The 23,360-nt window shown below is 40.8% G+C and overlaps 1 protein-coding gene across 2 annotated transcripts in view; it reads right to left on the bottom strand.

Moving 5' to 3' along the window:
• Positions 1–8,445, bottom strand: part of Papolg (poly(A) polymerase gamma) — a 29,577-nt gene extending 21,132 nt beyond the window's left edge. For both annotated transcript variants that reach the window (XM_057772115.1, XM_057772116.1), the window contains exons 1-5: positions 8,221–8,445; positions 4,829–4,990; positions 3,334–3,400; positions 451–532; positions 140–249 (exon numbers count right to left, since the gene is read on the bottom strand). In XM_057772115.1, coding sequence (XP_057628098.1) covers positions 140–249; positions 451–532; positions 3,334–3,400; positions 4,829–4,990; positions 8,221–8,237 — 438 coding nt within the window. In that variant the 5' untranslated portion in view covers positions 8,238–8,445. The remainder of the gene's footprint in view (positions 1–139; positions 250–450; positions 533–3,333; positions 3,401–4,828; positions 4,991–8,220) is intronic.
• Positions 8,446–23,360: the final 14,915 nt, after the last annotated feature.

The following is a 23,360-nucleotide window of genomic DNA, read 5'->3' as shown; positions in this document are numbered from 1 at the left end:
ATAGAACTATAAACTCATGTTCTTCATTTCTGTGTGTGTTAACAAGATATAACAACTTAAGAGGTATGTCAATAATCCTAAGCCCTTGCTTTTACAACTGTTTCTAACTTCAAAATAGTAAATGTCAAAGGATACTTACTCTTAAGTTTCTAATGCCGTCTTGATGTTTCAATTTTTCAAAAAAAGATTGAAAAAAATCTGATCTCTCCACGTGTCTTGGGGCTACACAAAGTGCATCAATATCAGCTCCTACAGAAATAAAGTGATTTCTTAAAAAGGATATCCAATATTTTCATTAAAGTTTACATAAATACAGAACTAAGTATGGAAGATGAGCAATGTTTATTAACAGTAGTAAGATAATGGGAACTACGTTCCTTACTCACTAACTGTAAATAACTAAAACAGTTTACTAAAAATTATTATCACTAGGACATAAAGAGCAGTTACCTTTGGTGTGTACTCCAAGCCTATAAGATCCAAATGTGAAAATTTTACCACCAACAGTAGCCACAACAGAAGGGGGGAGATTCTAAAAGAAAAGGCATTCAATCACTTAAATTATTTTCCACCTTAATGTTTACAATCTTTTACTGAACAACTGATATACTATACATTTGTCAATCTTGGTTAAAAGATTGTATAAAATTACTTTAAGGTTCCTTCAAGCAACTCAACTATCAAAATTTTGGTCAAACTCATGTTTCTTTTTCGTTTCTGTTAAAAGTATGTTTAATTGTTTGATATTAGCATGTCAGCCTTTTTCAAGAATGAGGTCATTCTTGATGGGAGTCAATAAATTTATTAATGACTTACATTAATAAAAATAATTATGCCAGGACATTTAAATTTTTATTTTACTTTTCTATGTAAAAAAAAAAAAGGATGATCCTTGCTTGGTATGGTGATGCACACCTTTCATTTCAGAACTGTGAGTTTCTGGCCAGTCTGGTCTACAGAGTTTAAAGACAGTCAGGATGACATAGACACTGCCTCAAAAAAAGAAAAAGGATGATCCTTGCTGGGTATGGTGGTGCACATCTTTAATCTCAGAACTGAAGGCAGAGGCAGGAGGATCTCTGTGAGTTTCTGGCCAGTCTGGTCTATATAGAGTTTAATGACAGTCAGGATGACACAGACACTGCCTCAAAAGAAGAAAAAGGATGATCCTCACATTTTTATGAGAAAGTGATATGCTGAATTACAGGATAAAATATTTTTATATAGCTACAGAATTTAACCAAAACTATTTTATCTATGTTTTAGACTAGAGTATCTCAACAATATTCAAATGATCTTTGACTTAGCTCAAATCCTCTAGTTATTTCCCAAGTTAGAATATACATAAAAAGTATGCTATTGATACAATGACTAGCTACTCTACCTACTGGATAGATGTTAAAATTAACTTTTTGTTTATTCATGACCAACATAATCATCTCTAGAACCTAACTTATCCAACGATCTTAGCTACTGATATACAACCTTCTTTGAGGCATCAGAAATGAGCCAGACAGCCTTTTCCAACAAAAGTAAATAACAAAGATTAGATTAAATTTAATGACAAAGTCTTCTGTCTTTAGAAGCTCATTGCCTTATTCTAAGTTAGAAGAAACAATCCTACAAATTTATCCAAAGTATAAGATAAATGAGAATGCTAACAGAAAATTTCTAGCTCCATGTAGCTCATAGGGCAGAAATAGACTTTATAGTAGATACACTGAAACATTCACATGAAACTGGGTACTGTCAAGGGAAAGAGGGGAGAATACTATATGAACAAACAGAAACACATTTCAAGAGTTGGGGCCATTTGGTGAATGGGCAAATGGTTTACTCTAAGTAGTGTTCCTGGCAGCGCTGGAAAGCAGTGAGGATCTTAGGGAGGCTGGGCTGACTGGGAAGTAGGAAGTTCGTAGGTCATGGGAAGTGCGCCCTCAAAGGGGATTAGATAGGATGCCACTGATTGTTTCCTAGATAGAGTTGTAACACTTCTCTGACATTCACTCCACTCCTGTTACCGCCATCTGCTGCCCCCGCCTCCCACCACCACCACCAGCTCAAAACTTTAGAGTTGTTTGAACCTGAATCTGAACCTCCAAACTGTATGCTAGCTGAACCTTTTCTTCCTAAATAGTCCATCTCAGGAACTAGGTATAGTGCTAAGAAGCTGACTAGAAAAACTTTTACCACCTAGTTGAACATGGCCTATCTTATCCTAGTACAGCCAGTAAAATACTCATGATAATGTATGCAACAATAAAGAAAACTCATAGCCAGGCAGTGGTGGTGCACACCTTTAATCCAGCACTCAGGGTACAGAAGCAGGCGGATCTCTGCGAGTTCAAGGCCAGCCTGGCCTCCAGAGCAAGTTCCAGGACAGCCAAGGCTACACAGAGAAACCCTGTCGTGGGGGGGGGGGGGGAGTTGAGGGGGAGAAAGAAAAAAAATTCACAATCCAACACTCTCTAAAAAGGCAGAAAGATGAGGTAAGTTATAGGAGAAGAATACTGCATAATTATAAACCAGGATTTGCAAACTTCTATGTCTTATGGGCCAAGCATCTGCAATTAAGAGAATTCCACACGAGAAACACAGAAACTAATAAACGGCACTCATCGAGTCAGAGAAAATAGAGATAGTGGGGGCTGTGAGGCACTGGAGAGCAGGAGCCCAGTCTCATTCCAGCCTCAGTCTACAGTACTCAAAAGCAAGCTCAGTGTTGCCAGATGGGACACTCTTTAAGTCTAAAGTCTGGTTTTTAAAGCAAAATCCCCTCAAATTGAAACATGTGAGTCAAACTAGACATGTTTATAGATTGGCAGCAACACTTGGCTATCTCTGGGGTAAAACCCTATTTATTTAGAAATTCAGTTGTCTAGGCCCCTTTATTCCAAAATATGTCAGGGAGCCTGGTTTTTGTTGTTGTACTGCTCAATGTGGTAGCTGGGGGCTAACTTATTGTAAATCGAAATGGAGAGCTACAAAATCACAATATTCATTTAAAATGAAATACTTATATTAAGATTTTGATATAGTTGTAAGATATGAAAGTCAAAAACTAATGGATTGAACCTGTGTTTCATTTACTCACATACTTTTACTGTTCTGCAAAAGGACAATCACAACAAAGAAAAAGAAAACTGCCCTTTGCAAACAAGGCAAACAGCATCCTTCCAAAAGGTACAAAGGAGACATCCAAATATTGTATAAAATTACTACTGAACACAATGCAGAATCTAAAGCACTTCAGATAATTTGACTCTTACACACCATTGCTAGGATGAATGCCTACAATATGAAACAACAAATTTTACGCAGTTTTAATCTTACCTTACTTTCACTGATGTCAGAAATCCATTCTTTCACTAAATTGTTCAATTTACCAAGAACAACCAGCCTATAATAAAAGATGAGAACTTTTAGATTTACACTTTAAGTCTAAAACAAAAATTAAATGATTTTAAAGAAATAAACACACAGGTAAAAACTTTGCAATGATGCTACGTTAAGTCCATATTACATATGTGCTAATGCTATCACATCTGTTAAGTCCATATTATATAAGTGCTAATGCTATCACATCTGTTGATATACAGCACATCTGAGAGATCTAAGGGTGTCAGACATGCTACATGTGATGATAATACTTTGTGGTCTTTGAGTTGTCTTCAAAAATTAAAAATTCTAATATAAATCACAAAGTTACCTTTAATGAGGCTACAGAGACAAACTTAACTGTCAACTCTCTGCCTTACTACAGAATTACATCAATGCAGTGTGGTACTAGAGACTACAGCATTCTCTCTCGATACTCACGGGTTTTTGTTTAATTAAAATAGGTTAACTATTGGCTAATTGTTATGAAATAGTACTTAACTAATGTAATTTGGTATTATTAAATTTAAAACCAATGGAATACACATCCATATTTAAAAATGGTTTGGCATCCTACAAATACATGGAACATTATCTCCTGATCCTTACAAACTTGCTTCCTTTTCAGTCTTCCCCCAAAACGGAACTTCATCCAGTAAAATGCAGGGAAAATCTTGGAATCATCTTTGGAAACTGTTTCTATTTGTCATTAAACAAGCCTGTCTTTAATACATCTAGATTATATTATTTATTTCTATTGCCATCCTCAGGTTTCAGATATTTCTAACCTGGGTTATTATAATGACCTTCTAGCTAGTCTCTCTGCTTCTGCTTTGTCCCCTGGCCCCTGACACCCTTTTATAGACTATGCCCGACACAATGGTTGGAGTAACTGTTAAAACATGAGTCAGATCATACCAGTCTTCTACTCAAAACCCTAATAGGCTTCAATTTCCAAAAATTTTACAATGGCTTACAAAGTACCTTGTCCTCTAAACTCCTTCCTAATGCATTCTTTGTCTTAATCTCTCCCATTGCTCTGCTTTAGACACCCAAGATCTTTTGCTATATACTCCTTGAATATACCAACTACCCCTCACCTTAGGCTTTCTGCCAGAACGCACTTCCTTCAAACATCCACATGGCTCCCTTCCTCAACTTTAACGTTTTCCTCAAGTGTCTCTTTCAATGAGGTCTTCTCTGAAGATGTCTACCTTCAAATTTATTTTTCTCACCAGTACTTACCATGTATAACACTGTAATTACTTATTTGACTAGTTGTTAGTCTCCTTTCCTAATCCCTATTAAAAATTTAAATTCCAAGACAGCCAAGGTTTTTCTTTTTTTGGCATTTTTATGCAATTAGGCAGGAATCATTAAACATTCACTATGTATGAGTCAATGATTAAACAGTATACTGTAAAAATATTTTATAGCTTCAATGGCATACCTGTGGTTCAATTCTTCCTCATCTTCAAATACTCCAAATGGTTTCATGGCATCAATTAATTTCTGTGTATAAATATGATCAATTTCCTTAGGACATGCCAAACTAATAGGAGAGGTAATTCCATAATGCTTTTGTTGATGCTGGCTGTCCAGCATAGTGTTTCTGTTCAAGAAAAAAGAAACGGAGAGAAGAAAATTTAAGTATTGTTTCATACCAATACACTGAACCTTTTAATCCAGTAAGGTTATATGAGCCACACTGAAAGTTTGTTAACATTACCAAAGAAGCCACTTAACAAAAGGGAAAGGTGAGTATTTGGTCTTCATGAAGGGCTTTTCACACAGCCTCCAGCTTTCGTGGTTGTCTTTTGAAGCCCATAGCAGTATATGTTGGCATCAAGACAACTGTATCAACACCACTCAGTTCGAATGCAAAGAGCCTCGGTGGGACCAGTGCCAGGGCTACCTCCATTATACCCCGCAGACGGAGTCAAGTACCATATAGATTACAGTCTTTGCAAAGCAGTCCAACACTTGAAAGACACTCTTAGCAAAAACAATAGTGTTCCAACAAGTAAAGGAACAAAACATTCCCTCAGAAGGTCTTCAGGACACACTTTAAAAAGAAATCACACTACGCTAGACTTTGAGAAATCTACATTAACAAAATCTTTTCCTTGAATCAGAATTACAGTTCTAATATTTTGTGGCTGTGGTGAATATTCTCTTCATTTTAGATTGGAACTCATACCATTTTCACACTGAATAATTGTTGAATTTTTTACACTAAATAGCAACATTTTAAAGGCTACAAGTGACCCTTAATAGACCTTACCCAGTAGGAAATTACAATCTTGAATAAAGCACCACAGATTTCTGACTACGTCTATGACTAAAAGATGTGCTAACCTGCTAACCACTTTTCTTCATACTTGCATAAAGAACTATTTAGAACAATAAGAATGTAACCTCAAAACAAAAGGTGGTCTTTTAACTTTAGTAAATTTACCCTTTAAAAAATAACAGAGGAAGACAAAGATTAATAAATGGAGTCATAGCAGCCCAGGCCTCTAATCCCTTCTTTTAGAAAGTTGAAGAATCTGAATTCAAAGTCTATGCTACATAACAACACCCTTTCACCAAAAAATAGTGTAATCTAATACTGGGATTTCTTTTTCAAGACACAGTCACTATGCATCTCTGGCTGTCCTAAAATTATGCAGAACAGGCTGAACTCCAGTTTAGAGATCCACCTGCCTCTGCTCCATGGGGCTGGAATTAGAGGTGTGAGCCACTATGCATGGCTCTAGGATTAATTTCTAATGTTCTATAGGCCAGTAGGGCAATTGTGATTAATAATTACATTATACATATTTACATAATGATCAGCAAATGTAATAGACATGCCAATTACTTTAAATTGATCATTATATAAATTATGTGTCAATTTAAAAATATAAACACCACAAAAATAAAACAGCAGTTAATTCTTTTTGCACTAAAAGCTTAAAACATGGGCTTGGGGCTGGAGGCACAGCTCAGTGACAGAGTGACATCTAGCACGTGTAGGGCCCTAAGTCCTATCTCTGCACCAGAAACAAAACAACAGGGGCTTATTACTAGTTAGCCTACAACCTAAGACGTCTTCTTCAGCTGGAGATTTTATTAGGTGGAAAGAAAGAATAATATAGAAGATAAAATAGCTGAGCCAGGTTTGGTGGCTGGCGCAGGGCCTAATCCCAGCAGTCCAGAGGTAGAAGCAGAAGCAAGTTTGGGCTGCGCGAAACCTCACCTCAACAATCAGCCTATATACCTTTGAAACGACTTAATGAAAATAAGGGGAGTGTCAAAAGCAACTTCAGTTTCATCTTGCTGTAGAACAAACAAAACTTCAATTAGTTATTTCAAGTTGTATTTCTCCTTAAAGATTTGCCTTTTTCTACCTAAGAGAGTTAAGGGTGTTTGGGTATGTTTGTGTATGATAAATACATGACACGGACAGATGTTCAATATCAATCCCAAGAACTCTTGGGAGGTGGGTCTCAGCCTCTTCCCAGTCTCCACTATCCCTTCCATAACTACTTCAGCTCTGACAATATACCCTTGTTGCCTGCACTTGAATCTTCAAAAAGTTGGCTATCTAGGGTTCCAAATTCAAAATCTAGGGTTCTGAACCCCTCTTGTGGGAAAATGGGGAAATAAACAACACACCTCCCCCACATACCCTTCAACCTATCAATTTCACTTATAAGACCTTACAAAAAACTTTACTGCAGGTACACAAATAAGCAAATAGAATGTTCACTGACAAAGTTTGTAAAAAAAAAAAAAACCTTTTAAATAACCTAAAATCGTCACTAAAAGGACTGCTGCACTGGGGTGTGTTTATAAATGGAATACATTAGTTAATAAGAATTAATTGGAAATGACAACAATAACAGAGAAGGGTCAGAGAGAACATGCTCTAAAGAAGCAGGCTGCAGAGTACTTGGATGCCACCCATCAACAGTTTAAAACAAGTACAAAGGACTATGGACACAAGACTATGTATTATTAACATTAAAAATGCAGCAACAATAACCACCAAATTCAGTACTCTGGGGCCGTGGAAGAGCGGCATGAATGGGATCAGAGAAGGGGTAGGAGAGTCCTGCAGATGTACTGGAAGGCTCGACTTCTTTTAAAGAAAGATTAAAGAGGGAAGAACACACCCCATGTTGTTCTTTGGGAGAAGCGGGTGGTGGTTACACAGACGGTGTTTTTGTTTTTCTGTGCCTTTTCCTGCATGTTTAGATTACCTCCGGATAAAGTGAAACGTAGGAAGCTCTAATACATTTCTGGCAAGTACAGAAACTGCTTCTGACTTCTCTAAGTGTGAGCGGGGGATCCAGCCCGGGAGACAGTGTGGTTCCGTGGGAGGGGATGGGGTAGGGGGCTCAGCTCTTCTCAGGGAGCAACCAACCCCAAACCTGGGGCTGGGCTAGGTCACTCCCTCCGGAAGACCTGGAGATAGCGGGGCCGGCAGGGAGGAGGGGGAGGCAGAGGGACTATCTTTGCGCCAATGCAGACAGGAGCAGGCGGGCTCAGACCCGGCTGGGGCAGGAGAGTGACCGACCGTTTGTCCTCCTCAGCCACACGCGCCTTTCCCCCTCATCCCGGTCTGGGGGCGTCCTCAGAGGCGGGCGGCAGGGGGCTGACGGCGACTCCCGAGTCCCCCGCCGGGCGGCCGGCGGAGCCGCGGGTCCGGGAGGTGCCCTTGCGGAGTGGCGGGCAGCGGGCAGCAGACGTCCCGGCCGGCTGCGCAGGGTGCGGGGCGCAGGGGCTGGGAGCCGCGGGGCTGCCCACCTCAGCGCACCTCTCTCCACCTCGCCCTCAACCGCCGCCCCCACTTACGCAGACATCTCTTTCATCGCTTCCTGCGTCTCTCTCCAGCGAGTGTCTTTCGCTCTGGGGTCCTGTTCTTGCCCGCTCTTCCTTCCTCTGTCCACTTCCCTTTGCTCGCTTGCAGCTCGCTTGCTCGCTCACTTCCCCACTCACTACGGCCGAGGCAGTCAACCGAGTAGTGAAAACACCACAAAACCGGCTCTATTTATGACAATACAGCGCGGCCGCCGCCAATATGGCGCTGCTTCCCAGGCTGCCTCTCGCCCTCTGCGGCCCCGCCCCTGGAGCCGCGGGACCGCCCTCGGCCGCGCCCCCAGCCCTGAGCTCCGGGCTCCCGCCCTCCTCAAGTGTGCGCTCTTGCAGCGAACGCGGCTGTCAGAGTCAAGTGGTCCCTTTCTGGGGGACTGTCGAGCCAGTCAAACCTCTAGGAAGGTTATTCGCCAATCTTTCCTTGCTTTTGCAATGAAAACATCTAGAAAAGACCACCGCTTTTCCTGACACCTTTTCAACTCTTCCACTATCCCACATCTTTAAGTCACAGGCGTAACCGGTACACGTTGTGAAGATTTTGTCGCCAGAGCGACACACCCAAGAATGTGAGATTTTAACATAGTCATTTCAGGGTAGAAAGCTTATAAATAAAGTAGTCTGACTTGTTCCCTTCTTCCTCACAGTGCCACCTCCAAGCCCTGATTTATGGTTTTGTGGCGTTTAGCTGAGAGGCAGAATGTAATTGCTACCAGTTAGCCAAAAGGTAAATCCAAGACCCACCCTTCCCCGCTTTTCCCCGACAAAAATCTCACATTTTCAAATAGTTAAAATAATGTTATTTGTGATTATGAGGATAAAAATGAGGGAAAAAGTTATCGATTTTAAAGTGAGAAGGAATAAAAGTAATTTCAAACCGTAAGTCTTTTTCCTCTGGAGTAAAACTTGTTTGTTTGGAGAAAGTGACTCCGTCATAGGAAAGGAGGAATTATTTGTTTATGGATTTATTTATTGAAGCCGGTCTGTGGTGGCATACACCTTTAATCCCAGCACTCAGGAGGCAGAGGCAGGTGGATCTCTGTGAGTTTGAGGCTAGCCTGGTATACAGAGTGAGTTCCTGGACAGCCAGACATACACAGAGAAACCCTGTCTCAAAAACAAACAAAAAACCCAAAAATTTATTGAAAATCTGGTCTGTCAGTTTGTCACGCTCCAGGTTCTTTCTGATGCATAAAAGAAAACGTGTTATTATTTGACCTCATCGAGTTCAGAATTTCTCCATCAGAAGCTGGAGAAAAACTTCAGATACAAATAATATTCTCCTGCTGCAGAAGCATGTGCACACGCTGTAGAAACTAGATCCCTGTCTTCAAGAGTCTACTGTCTATCGCATGAGAACAGATATACACAGACTATTCAAATACAGATGGGGTCCAGTTCAATGAGGGCACCAGAAGAGGCTCACCTAAACATGGTGGAAGAGTGATGCACGATTAACAAACACTCAGAGAGAGAATTAGGGATTCAACCTGAAGGTCAGAAAAGTAAAACAGCCAGCCACTGGGTCTTACCTCGACCTCAGTCCCAAATGGCGACCTCAGTCCCAAATGACGATCCCACTTCCTGGAATCTCAGAATGAGACCGCCTGAGAGCTGTCTCCCATTGTGTATTCCTCTCTAGGTCTGGGGATTAAGGCGTGCACCACTGGAATTAATGGTATGCACTGCCCGGTTTCTATGGCAACTGGTGTGGTTACTGGGATTAAAGGTGTGTGTTATCACTGCCTGGTCTGCAAGGCTGACCAGTGGGGCTGTTTTACTCTCTGAACTTCAGACAAGCTTTATTTATTAAGATAAAATGAATTGCCACTACAGAAGCATCTTCCTAAAGGAGGGGATGCCATTTACACCAGCAGGATTTGAAGAGAAGAGATTTCAGCAGGTGAGGAGTAAACAAAGCCTTTCCTGGCAGGCATTGGGTAGCATCTAGGACAGGATTTGGTTCAGAGGAAACCCACATTTGCTATTTGCTAGCCCTGTGGCCTCTAGAACTTTAAAATAAATGTTTAGCTTAATCTTAGACTTTTTCTTTTAAAACAATAATTATATTTTTTTTTTAGCCTGCATGTGGGAGACAGAAAAACTAGCGGGAGTCCGTTCTCCCTTTCCACCGTGCAGGTCTCAGGGATCAAAATGAGTTCCTTGGCTCTGGCAGTAAACATCTTCATTGAGCCATAATAACAGTCTCTAACTTTCAGCTTCTCAGAGTATGTGAATATGCATATCTAATAAGAGTACTTTGCTACACGGCCATCATATTGCCACATTCAGCCGCCATTGATAGAATCAGGAGAGGAAGTGACACCCAAAGCCTTGGGGTTCCTAAAAGTCTCTCAGCTCTCTTTCTTTCATCTACTATGACCAAGTGGATTTGCTTGTTCTTCACTGTGAATGGTGGAGGGGACACCTTTTAGCATTACCTACACCTGTAATCTACTGTCTCCTCATAGAAGGAAGCTTGCCTTCTGTGATTTAGCTTTATTTTACTACCCAGCTAATTCAGCACTGCATTTTAGCACAAATCCCTGGGTTCTTAACATAAAGCCTCTGTGTTTAGTACGTTTGTAGTCAAACTTCCATATCCACACACCGTATCTTCAGAATCAGCCAACCTCATATTTAAAATGTTCTAGATAAAATTCTACCGGTACAGAGGATGCCCACACTTTTTTTCTTTGTTTTTGTTGTTTTGGAGTCTGGGTTTCTCTGTGTATCCCTGGCTGCCCTGGAACTCACTCTGTAGACCTGACTGACCTTGAACTCACAGATCTTCCTGTCTCTGCAGTGCTGGGATTAAAGGTGTGTGCGTTATGTCCTGCTTCCCTAAATTATTTCCATTATTCAAGATCCTATAAATAATCTAGGGCCAATTAAAGGAGGATGTCCATAGGTTATATGTGGTATGTTAGACTTTTTTCTTGGTCATCAGTCCCTGTTTACACAGCATTTCACATTGCTTTAGGCATCATGTTCTATAGGTTAAAGAATATGGGATGATGTTCAGAGGTTACATGCCGTTAGTATATGGGATGATGTTCAGAGGTTACAGACCACTAGTATATGGGATGATGTTCAGAGGCTACATGCCGTTAGTATATGGGATGATGTTCAGAGGTTACAGGCCATTAGTACATGGGATGATGTTCAGAGGCTACATGCCGTTAGTATATGGGATGATGTTCAGAGGTTACATGCCATTAGTATATGGGATGATGTTCAGAGGTTACAGGCCATTAGTACATGGGATGATGTTCAGAGGTTACAGGCTATTAGTATATGGGATGATGTTCAGAGGTTACATGCCATTAGTATATGGGATGATGTTCAGAGGTTACATGCCATTAGTATATGGGATTATGTTCAGAGGTTACAGGCCATTAGTATATGGGATGATGTTCAGAGGTTACAGGCTATTAGTATATGGGATGATGTTCAGAGGTTACATGCCATTAGTATATGGGATGATGTTCAGAGGCTACATGCCGTTATTATATGGGATGATGTTCAGAGGTTACAGGCCATTAGTATATGGGATGATGTTCAGAGGTTGTAGGCCATGGTAGTGCTGTTTTATAGGCCTGAAGCTGTTAGTGTTGGAACTGGTAAGAGCTCCTGAGACTAGCTTCACAGGATATGAAGGGATGACTGTACTTTGTTCACACAATTTGCTGCTTTTTCTTTTCCCCAAGTCAATTTGATTTAGAGGAGGGAAGGGGACAGGCTTCTGTTTACTCTCCTGTACCTAGAATACATAAAACTAGGAGCATAATTTGACCGATTCAAGAGCCTTTTGGTTTTGCGTTTGAGATGTATTTTTACCTTTATTATGTGTATGCGTGTGTGCCTGTGTGAGGATATCCACCTCATTCATGCAGGAGTCCTTGGAGGCCAGCGAAGAGCCTAGGGCACCTTCGAGCTGGAGTTTTAGGTGGTTGTGATTTGCCTGATGGAGATGCTAGGAATCTGTCTCTGACCGGCCATGCTTTAAATCACTGAGCCGTCTCCCTAGTCTCCACTGACTAAAAAATATTTGAAGAAAATGATACAAATATGAAAAATTTAACAGAAAATGTATTTATTATTTGTGTGTGTCCACGTGTGGAGGTCAGAGGACAACTTTTCGGAGTGGAGTCTCTCTTTCCAACGTTGTGTGGGTTCAGGAACAGAACTTAGGTTACCAGGTAAACAGTTTTCCCTGCTGGGTCATCTTGCCAGCCCTCAAAAGCCTGTTTAGAAGAATTTGCTCTTGAAAAGATCCCCAATACCAAATCTCTGGGTTTTCAAGGTCCATGCTTCAGAGGTGAGGTTCCAGGGGTCTCTGAATAATTTTTTTAATTAAGAAAACTTGCTAGCATTAGGCTTAATAGTGCATAATCCCAGCACCGAGGAGGCAGAGGTCTATAATTCCAGCACTTAGGAGGTTGAGACAGGAGAATCAGGAGTTCTACCTCCTTCTTATTTACATAGTGTTCAAGGCCAGCAGAACAAAATCTAGCTTCATTAGTCGAGGCTTAGCTCTAGAAGTGGAGATGTGAAATACACCAAACCAAGCCAAGGTGGCAATCAACATCTTTCCAGGGAGGTGTCTTAAGGCCTTCGGTTAGGGAATTCAGCATCCCCGTTCACGTGTTTGGAAAGACGGGAAAAGTCTTTACACCAATTTAAAAACTTTCCCCCAGAACTCAGGGGGATTAACATATAAATTCAGAGGACAGGGAGGTAGATTTCTTGCTTCTCTCCAAATGGAAGCTGAGATTAATTATGGGGCTCACCTGTCCCTGGAAACAGGTCAGATAATAGCTGCTGGCTGCACGTTGCCACAGCCCCACAGTTCTAAGCAACTCACTCACTTTGATCAGCTCATTCTTTCTCAGCAGGCCTGAAATGGAGCCACAGGGACACAGTGCTCGGTTTATAAGCACGTTCATTTTGCCTTTTGTTTGTCTTTAGCAGTTGGAGATTAAGGAGTAAAAGGGGATTTCGGTTTTCAACCACCCTCCTTCTAATCACCTGACACATTGTTCCTGGCAGTTTCATCACTTGGGTTTCCCCAACCCAATCAGGTATGCAGTTGCTTTGTCTAATGTAGGTTATATTGCAGAAAGCCTTCTCAGAACTTCTGCTGCCGCTCGGTTCCATAAAAACTACTGAGAAAATATGCCTTTGTCAGACTTTTTGTAATATTTTAGCTAACATTTTAAATAAATCAGATGCTTTTAAGGTATTTTACAAAGACTATTGCTGCGTCCATTTTACACAAGCAGGGAATCAAATCAGCTTATATATGTTGGTAGAGTAAAATTTTATTCAGAATTCAGAGTCTGGAAGCATGAGTTTGTTATTATTCCAACTCTGGACACAGTTTTCTGAACTGAAGAAAAACAACCTTCATTCTACTTTAGGAACAAAACCAGATAAACACACATATGCACACACACACACACACACACACAGAGAGAGAGAGAGAGAGAGAGAGAGACAGAGACAGACAGAGAGACAGAGAGAAAGGGAGAGAGAACTACAGTCAATATCCCTGATGAACATAAATGCAAAAATTGTTAATAAAATACTTGCAAACTGAGTACAGGTACATTTCAAAAAGATCATCCATTATAATCAAGTTGGCTTTATCCCTGAGATTCAGGGATGGATGGGTCAACATACAGGGACCATTACAGAAATCCACAACTTGCCAGGTGGCACACGCCTTTAATCCCAGCACTAGGGAGGCAGAAGTAGATGGATCTCTGTGAGTTCAAGGCCAGCCTGGTCTACAAGAGCTAGTTCCAAAAAAGAAAAGAAAAGAAAAGAAAAGAAAAAAAGAAAGAAAGAAAGAAAGAAAGAAAGAAAGAAAGAAATCCACAGCTCAAAATGCAGAGAACAACTGACTGTGGGCAAGCCAACATCTATAGTACAACCCTACATCCAAGGCTCAGGAACATTGTGGAAAGATCGTAAGAGCCAGGATGTCTGCTGTGGGGTGTGTCGTGTGTCTTCTATATATGACAGGGAAGCAGAACCCATGAAGTCTAAAAACCATGGCCTCCTAAACCGGACCTGCATATTGACAACTGACATGCCAACTGGTGAGGGGAATCACACAAAACATTTTTTAAAATTTTACTAATTTTAGCCAGGCGGTGGTGGCACACGCCTTTAATCCCAGCACTTGGGAGGCGGAGGCAGGTGGATCTCTGTGAGTTCAAGGCCAGCCTGGTCTAGAAGAGCTAGTTCCAGGACAGGAACCAAAAGCCACGGAGAAACCCTGTCTCGAAAAAAAAAAAAAATTTACTAATTTTGTTTGAGATTGAAGGCATGCACTATGCAGGCAAACTATAGGAAATTAATGGTTGCCCAGAGAGAGAACCCTCCAGAGACAGTCCCTGGATATGTTACCCAATCCCAAGTGGTGTGCTTTAGATACATGTACATATGAGCAATGCTGAAGGGGCTCAGCAGTCTAGCAGAACAATACTTAAAGGAGAGGCTGAGCTGTGTGTGGGCATGCATTTAATCCCAGGATCCAGGAGGCAGGTGCAGTCAGAGCTCTGAGTTCCAGGACAGCTGGCTCTACATAGTGAGTTCCAGGACAGCCTGCTCTACATAGTGAGTTCCAGGACAGGCAGGGCTACATAAAGAGTCCCTGGCTCAAAAAAACAAAACAAAACACAACAGCAAAGAAGACCCTGAATTTGAGAGGGAGTGGAGCAGACAGGGAAGGAACTGGGAGAAAGAGGGGATGGAAATGATATAAACAACCACTCTAGAGTGGAGGGTCTCAACCACCTAATGCTGTGACCTGGTGACCCCAACCATAAAATTATTTTTATTGCTACTTCATGACTGTAATTTTACTACTAAGTGGTGTCTCTGCTCCTAAGACCTTCAGAAATAAGTGGTTTTCTGATGGTTGGAACCCACAGGTTGAGAATTGCTGCTCTAGAATAACAAAATTTATCAGAACTTATAGAATGAATCTCTCTCCTTCTCCCTCTTTCTCTCCATATATTTGGGGAGAATATATACATGGAGATTTATTAGGATTACTCACAGGCTGTGATCCAGTGATTCCAACAATGGCTGGCTATGAATAGAAAGACCAACAACTCAGAAGTTGCTCAGCCCATGAGGCTGGATGTCTCCTCTGGCTCTCAGTGTATACCGGAATACTGAAGAAGTAGACTCTAATGCCAATGGACTTGCTAGCAAGGCAAGAGCAAGCACACAGAGAGCAGAAGCTTCCTTCTGTCCTGTACAGGCCTCCAAGAGATTAGATCTGGATAAAGGTGTGTGCGCCTCAAAGATCTAGTTTAGAAGTCGATCTTCCCACTTCAAATTAATCAAAAATTCCTCACAGATGTGTTCTTCATTTTTGGGTTTTAGTTGATTCCAGATGTAGTCAAGGTGACAGCCTACCAGCACATGTATTTAACTTTATTTATTAAAAAAAACAGGCAAATGTAAGTCTTTGAGTTCTGTGATGGTATCCTAGCAATCCAAGTAAAACCCAAGGAGGAGGAGGCTGCAGGAACGTGGTTGTTGTCAGTGAGTCAGAACTTGAGGTCCTGGACTTGGGACCGGTCTTTGTTGACTAATCTCTCAACCTGTGAGATCTGACCAGGTAGAAACTACATCTTTATAGAATTGAACAACAGAACTCTGTGCCAGGGAGTCAGGGTGGGGCTGCAGGAGAAATCCCACAGGAGATCACAAGAGTATTTATTTGTGTTGACTGTGAGGCTAGAGGAGAAGAGTGGTTTGGGTTAAATTTTTACAAATAAGTGCAACAAATGATTCTAGATTTTATATTGCATCCTGAGTCAGAAAAGCAAGCAAGTAAACATTTTTTTTCCTGCAGCAGGTATTTGAGAGATAAGTGGTAAAATTTTAATAAGGTTGTTATGGTTTGAATATGAATGTTCCAAAAAGGCTCTTGCATAAAAACACGGTTGGTACCTGATAACGCATGGCTTAGAAGTGGGATCCTGGGAAGTGAATCATTAATGCTCTAGTCTCCTCAGTGAATTAACTCATGGATGGGTTCATAATTGAACTGATTATTGAGAGGGTGGTAAGAACTGTCGGATCTGGGGCCTCATTAGAGGCACTAAATTTCAGTCCCTGAAAGAACTTATGTTTCCTCCCATTGTTGCCTCTTGCTTCCTCTGCACCCTGGCAGCCATGAGATGAACACTTTTCCACTCTTAGACTTTCCTGCCTCAGGTCCAAAAGCAAGAGGACCAAATGACCAGGTACCGAAAACTATGGATGAAAATACATCTTTGTCCGTCAGTTGATTTCCTCCGACATTTTGGAAAACCAGTTTTTAGGGCTTAGATGTGAAGTAACCCCTCAATAGGGCTCATGTCTTGTTAGCTGGGCTCTCAGTGAGATGATTAACGTAATCAATAGGTTATTGGGGGATGAGATCTGCCTAGGAAGAAAAAGGTTGACACCCAACTAAACACACAGTCCACATCAGCCTTTTCACCATTTTTATGGCCCGAAGAACGTGTGCTTGTTGGGCCCTAAAGCCCCACCAAGGAGGAGGTCGCCCCAAGAGACACTCAGCACGGTTGATGCAATAGCAAGAGGAATTTTTATTCTGCCATGGCAGAGGTCCCTCAGCCTCGAGAGAAGGACCCCTGCTTTGTCTATTACAAGCTCTTTTAAAGGAAAACCCACAAAATCAGGGAGGGGGTAGTACAGAATCAAAGGGAAAGTCCAGAAATCATTTGTCAACTATTTTGACCAGTTCATTCAATGGTCAGCTAACTCTACTTGGTCAATGTTATGGCGATTACAAGGAGGAACACCTGCAGGTGGTCTCACCCCAGTTCCGGGGTCCGGGTCTATTGAAGAAAGACTACAGTGGGGATGGAAAGTACTCAAAGCTCCCGTGCATGCGTGGTTGGTTACCAGGGTCCTGGTTCCCAGGAAGGGGGGGGGGTGCAGTAATGCTAAGGTGCCCCAAAGTGTTTCATGCTCATAGACACCAAGATCTTCATAATCCCTGTAGACTAGATACAACTCCAAAATAGAACTGATACATTTATTTATTAACAGCTATGGCTGGTGGCACCCACACCCTTAATCCCAGCATTCAGGAGGCAGAGGCAGACAGATCTTTGTGAGTTCAAGGCCAGACAAGCCAAAGTGGCTGGGGGAAAGCCCGTGAGGCCTCAACCCTCAACAAAAGAGCTACAGGCAACCGAGGAGTGCTGAGAGTGGGGGAAATAGTCTTCCCCAGGGAAGAGCACACCAACTGGCTACCCAGAATCAGATGGTCAGCCTGGAAACATACAGACAAGTAACATTACACAGACTAAGCAAGTTATATTTAGGAATATGTATGTATATACATATGCACACACACACACACACTCGTAGCAACAATTAATGAAGAAAGAGGCCATGTATAGATGGAAGTTTCTGTCCCACGGCCATTCAGTTCCAATAAACACACAGGGGCTTATAACAATTATAAACTGTTTCTCAATAAGGCATTCTCATCTTGCTTCCTCTGCGTCTGGGTGGTGACTACATCTCTTTATCTGGTTGCCCTGCCTATACTTCCTGCCTGGCTAGTGGCCATTCAGCGTTTTATTAAACCAATAAAAGTGACAAGTCTTTACAAGCACAAGAACATTATCCCATAGCATTTCCCCTTTTTTCTTTTCAAAACAAGAACCCTGAATCTAATCTCCTTTGTTTAACCTTTTTCTGACCATTATCCATAACAACTTGTAACCAACACTCTAAATGAAGACAAACATCTATAATCCTTTTTTTTTTTTTTTTTTTTTGAATGTGGGCATAGCTTTCTAGGCTTCTTCCTGCTGATTGGGGGCACTGATATTCTTATGAGGACCCAAAGAAAATTTAGGATTATAGTCAAGTACTGACTGGAGTATTCAGTGACAGTGGATCAAGCCAGCAGTCCTGAAACTTTTTGGATATAGAACTCAAAGGAAACTGCAATGGAGATGCTCTGAAACATGGGATCATCTTGGTCATCTGTTCCTATTGGAGATGTTTTGGGGGTCTTCCTCAATCAAACCTTATTTCTCTTAACCAAGAATGAATCCACAGCCTTTTATTTCCTGTGGAAACAAAAGCAAAACTTCTTCTCCAAAGTAACATATCTTTTAACTTAAATTTTGAAGTCGGCATTTTCAAAATATATAGATTGGATTAATTCAGCAACATGTATAATCAAATGTCTTTTAGTAGCTGTTGTTCCTTCGTTAGCAGTCAAACAATACAAAGACAGTGCAATAACATACAGTAGCCAGACTCTCTGTGTATTTTCCATCTTCACATGGTTTTTTATTCTATTTCTTTTCTTTTATTTTTTTTTATTATTTTTTTTTTTTTAGATAGCGTTTCCTCTGTGTATCTTTGGCAGTCCTGGAACTCACTCTGTATACCAGGCTGGCCTTGAACTCACAGAGATCTGCCTTACTCTGCCTTCTAAGTAATGGGATTAAAGGCATGCACCTCCATAACTGACTACTCAGTTTCTTTTTTTTAAAGGACTTTCTCTATCCTTTTTTTTCTCTCCCAAGCCTACGTATATTTTTAAATACATTGCATACCATTCAGAGTTTTTTTTTCCTTTTTTTTTTTCTGAATCTGTCTTTATTGTGTATCTGTAATCATTTTCTGACCAGGAGAGTTTTTAATCTGCTGAGTGATATGGATAGGATTAAAACTGCAGATTTGGCAGCTAGTTCCACCCCATTCCTTAGCTTTTTGAGGAATTCTTGAAGCTTTAGCTTCATGGTGGAGGTACTGGCAGAAGCCACATTTATTGTCATGACTCTATGAAGTTTCTAGGTACATGGCAGCACCAAGAAGCCTGGTACTGGCTGCTCATAAACACCATTTAAGTGTTCGGTGATAGAACCTTTTAAAAGAGCTGTGAGATTTTGCCAATAACACTGAGCCAGGAAGCCTCTCTTAAAGTCAAGCTGTGCCTCCTGCAAACAAAGCCCACTGGAGAAAAGATGGTTAGCAAGAGGCTGCCTTGACACTGACTCTGTTTTTGTCTGTCTAGAATTCTTTTTTTTTTTTTTGTTTAGGTTTTATTTTTGCTTTTTGAGACAGGGTTTCTCCGTAGCTTTGGAGTCTGTCCTGGAACTAGCTCTTGTAGACCAGGCTGGCCTCAAACTCACAGAGGTCTGCCTGCCTCTGCTTCCCGAGTGCTGTGAGTGACAAAAAAATGGAGGAAGAAAGTTTTATTTATTTATTTATTTACTTATTTATTTTGCCTGCTTGCCTTCAATCTTTTTTTCCAAACACAATATTTTTACTGATTATTTGACACAATGAACCTTGATCTCACTTACTTCTCATTCCCCTCAGGTCCACCCTCCCACCCTTGTGTCCTACACCCAAAAGAAAACAACACACCCAAGTCCAGTTTGTGTTGCCCAATACTCACTGGAGCAAGGTCAAACTCCCAGTGGCCACCCCATTAAAGGTGATGGAGTCCTTCCCCACCTCTCTGCCAGAAGCCAGTAACTGTGAAGAGCTACACTTCAGCATCTTTATCACAATTCTTAAGAACTCTCTTCAATGGCTTTCTGTCTGGACTGTTTTTCTTTTCTTTTCTTTTCTTTTCTTTTCTTTTCAGGGCAGGGGGTGGCACAGAGCCTTCAATGTCTCTCATTCTCAATTATAAATCTGTAGTCATCAATACCACTACAAAAGAAGCTTCCCTGCCTGTAACAACCTGTAGCAGCATGGACCACAGACATCCTTGTGATCCACACCATGGAAGGAGAATTGACTCCTACAGGTTGTTCTCCTGCCTCCACACATGTGCCATAGTGTGGATTGCACACACACACACACACACACACACACACACACACACACACACGTGTAATACAAAATAAATAATGTTGATGCATTGTGATGTCTATTGTTAAGAGAGATTGTTTTTTTTTATTAATTAATTTATTTGTGTGTGTTTGTACACACACATGTGTCATGGTATGCATGTGGAGGTCAAAAACAACATTTGAGAGCTGATTCTCTCCTTTCTTTCGTGGATTGCAGAGACTGAGCTCAGGTCATCAGGCTTGACAGCAAGCACGTTAACCAGCTGAGCTATTCCGATGGCCCCTAATGACTATTATTTTTAACTGAGTTAATTTCAGCTTAATCGCCATTTCATAAAATTTCTAAATGAATTGATAATTCTAAAATAAATCACTTTTAGGAAATAATTGGCTTCAATACTGTGTTTTACTCTAGTGTGCCATGGTCCCATGGCAGCCTGGGTTTAGGTCCTGAGATCAGAAAGGGCGTCAATGCAAAGAAAAGAATTGTTTGATCACTGAATGAGTTTCACACAAGTGGCCAGCCCTGAGTAGCTCCAGTCACCTTTATTTATACATCAAAAGCAAGCATGTGTTTTCCATATGAACAAACAAGTTTTTCTCAACCCCCAATGTTAACCTCTAGCAAAAACAAGTATATCAAATATGTTTATCCCCCAACTTGTATATCAAAACATCTTGAAACCAAAAACAACACTTACCATTTTGTTAGCTTGGCTGAATATCAAGCCAGGCACATCCTGTCTTAACAAAACTAAATGTTGATTGACATAGGCACACATTTTCAAGAATAATAATCCTGTTCAAAGCATATTTACAGAAATAGCAGTGATCTGCCTCTGATCCTGTCAGCACTGAACCAGGACAGCTCCCGGGGTCTGGAGTGACAGCTGGCATCCCCAGACAAGAAACCTGAGAAGCATCAGCTCCCAAAGAATTTTAGGGGAAAATATTTGAGGAAAAAAATGGTGTTTTTGGAAATGATCACATCTGTTCCATATGTGACTGACAAATAACATGAAAAACCGGAAGAGACTCATCAATATTCTGAGAGAGAAGAGCGTGTGCAGGCCACACGGTCTCAGCACCCTGGTCCGTGTCAAGTGAGATTGTCCTCATGGGCTTTGCCTCATCTGGAGACCCATTGGGCAAGCTTATATACTGGTCTGAAACTGTGCTGCATGGCTCCCACACTAGCGAACATAATATAGAAGTTTATGGTTGAAAGCATAGAATTACTTAATTGCACTCAAATCATGATGCTCTCTTGAGGAAAGTACTGCGCTGTCTAAAATTATTAGTAACATTTTATAAGCGCAAAAGCAAATTGTTGAAGAAAATTGAGAACGCTATGAAATTAGGTCCTGGAATAAGACTTAGAGTTTTTGGTTCTTGTTTTGGCACCAAATCATAGGCCATGGCAACTTTTAGAATTCAGTCAAAAACTTTAAAAACTTCCAAGGTAACCTGAATTAGTTAATACACAATATTAATGCCCAATCCTTTTTTTTACATCATCCAATATATACTTAAACTAAGATATAAAAAAATGTTTTCAGTCTCCATTTACCTAAGCTAAGAAATAAAATAAGTAAGGGTAATAGAAATAGGAAAGGAAGAAACCAAATTATCTATTTGTAGATACATGATCTTATGTTCTCAGACTTAATTAACACTTTCAGTAAACTAGGCAACCACAAAGCCAAAAATCAGTAGCTTTTCTATATACCAGTAACTAACTTCCTCAGACAGAAAAGGAAATCCTATTTACACCTGCTTCAAAAACACCTAGAAATAAACCTAACTAATGAGGTGAAAGACTTCTCCAACATAAACACAGAAGAGCAACCTGGGTTTGATCCCAATCGCCATATAAAAGCGCCGTGTTGACACAGGACTATCCTGGCACTCGAATGCTGGAGGAAGGAGGATTAGAGATCTCACATCATTTCCAACTACACAGAAAGCTTGAAGCTCAAGGCCAGCCTGGGATGAATGAGATACAGAACAACAAGAAAACACACATGGCCAAAATACTCTTGAGAAAGGACTCAACATCCTTGGTCATCAAGGAAATTCAGGTTAAAATGATGTGGAGAATCCATCTCATTTGTTCAACAACAAAGAGAAGGGGAAATCCTTATGTACTGCTGCTGGAAATGTAAACCAGGGCAGCCACTGTGCAAATCAGTAAAGAGTTTGCTCCAAAAACTAAAAATTAGATTACATGTGATTCAACTGTCCCTCTCCTGAGAATGTTCCCAAAGGACTCTAAATCAGCACACTGCAGAGACACGCACACTTTTTGCTTATTGCTGCAGTATTCATGACAGCAAGATCTGGAAGCAGTGTAGACATCCATCAACAACAGATGAATGAATGGGTAAAGAACATGTGGTACACATACCTTTGTCAATGAAAATTTATTCAGCTATAAAGAAGAATGGAATTATTACATTTGAGAGGAAATTCATGGAAGGGAGTGTCATTGTAATTTAAAATAAGCTGGATTTAGAGAAACAACATCATGTGCTTTCTCTCCTATGTGGATTCTAGATCCAATTGTGTGTGTGTGTGTGTGTACCTATACAAACATGTATGAGGGCATGGGGGGTAAAGAAGGTGACCAGAGAAAGAGGAAGAGATTTAAAGTGGCAGTAGGAACAAGAGAGGATAATGGCATACGTTGTCTGAAGGCAGAACTATCTGAGGAAGGGAAAGAATTGTTTTCTTCAGCCAGGTCCTCTGCTAATGGCCCATTCTGATATGAATTCAGAAATGGATTTTAGAAACTTTTAAAATGACTTATTTATTTTTATTTTATGTGCATTGGTGTTTTGCCTATATGTGTGAGGGACTTGGATACTGTGGAGGGGGTTATAGCTAATTGGGAGCTGCCATGTGGGTGCTGGGAATTAAACCTGAGTCCTCTGCAAGAATAGCCAGTGCTCTCAGCCACAGACCCATCTCTCCAGCCCTTAGAAATAAATTCTAATTCACTGATGGCTAGGGTCCTTCACGATTCAACCACCTCTCAATAACTCATCAGCTTAACTAAGCTTTAACATGTGAATCTTAGGGGAACATTTTAGACTTAAACCTTGGATATGTGAGGTCTGTTTCTGCATTCTCTATCCTATTCTGTTCATTGATTCTATTTGTCTATCCCTCCACTGATATCATACTTTCTTGGTTGTTGTATGTATGACAATAATATTTAAGTCTGTTTGGAGTCAGGTGTGGTGATGCATC

The sequence above is a fragment of the Chionomys nivalis genome, chromosome 6, assembly GCF_950005125.1.
Source record: "Chionomys nivalis chromosome 6, mChiNiv1.1, whole genome shotgun sequence".
Lineage (NCBI taxonomy): Eukaryota > Metazoa > Chordata > Mammalia > Rodentia > Cricetidae > Chionomys > Chionomys nivalis.
The sequence above is the reverse complement of the archived record's forward strand: the minus strand, read 5'-3'. Positions and strand labels throughout refer to the sequence as shown.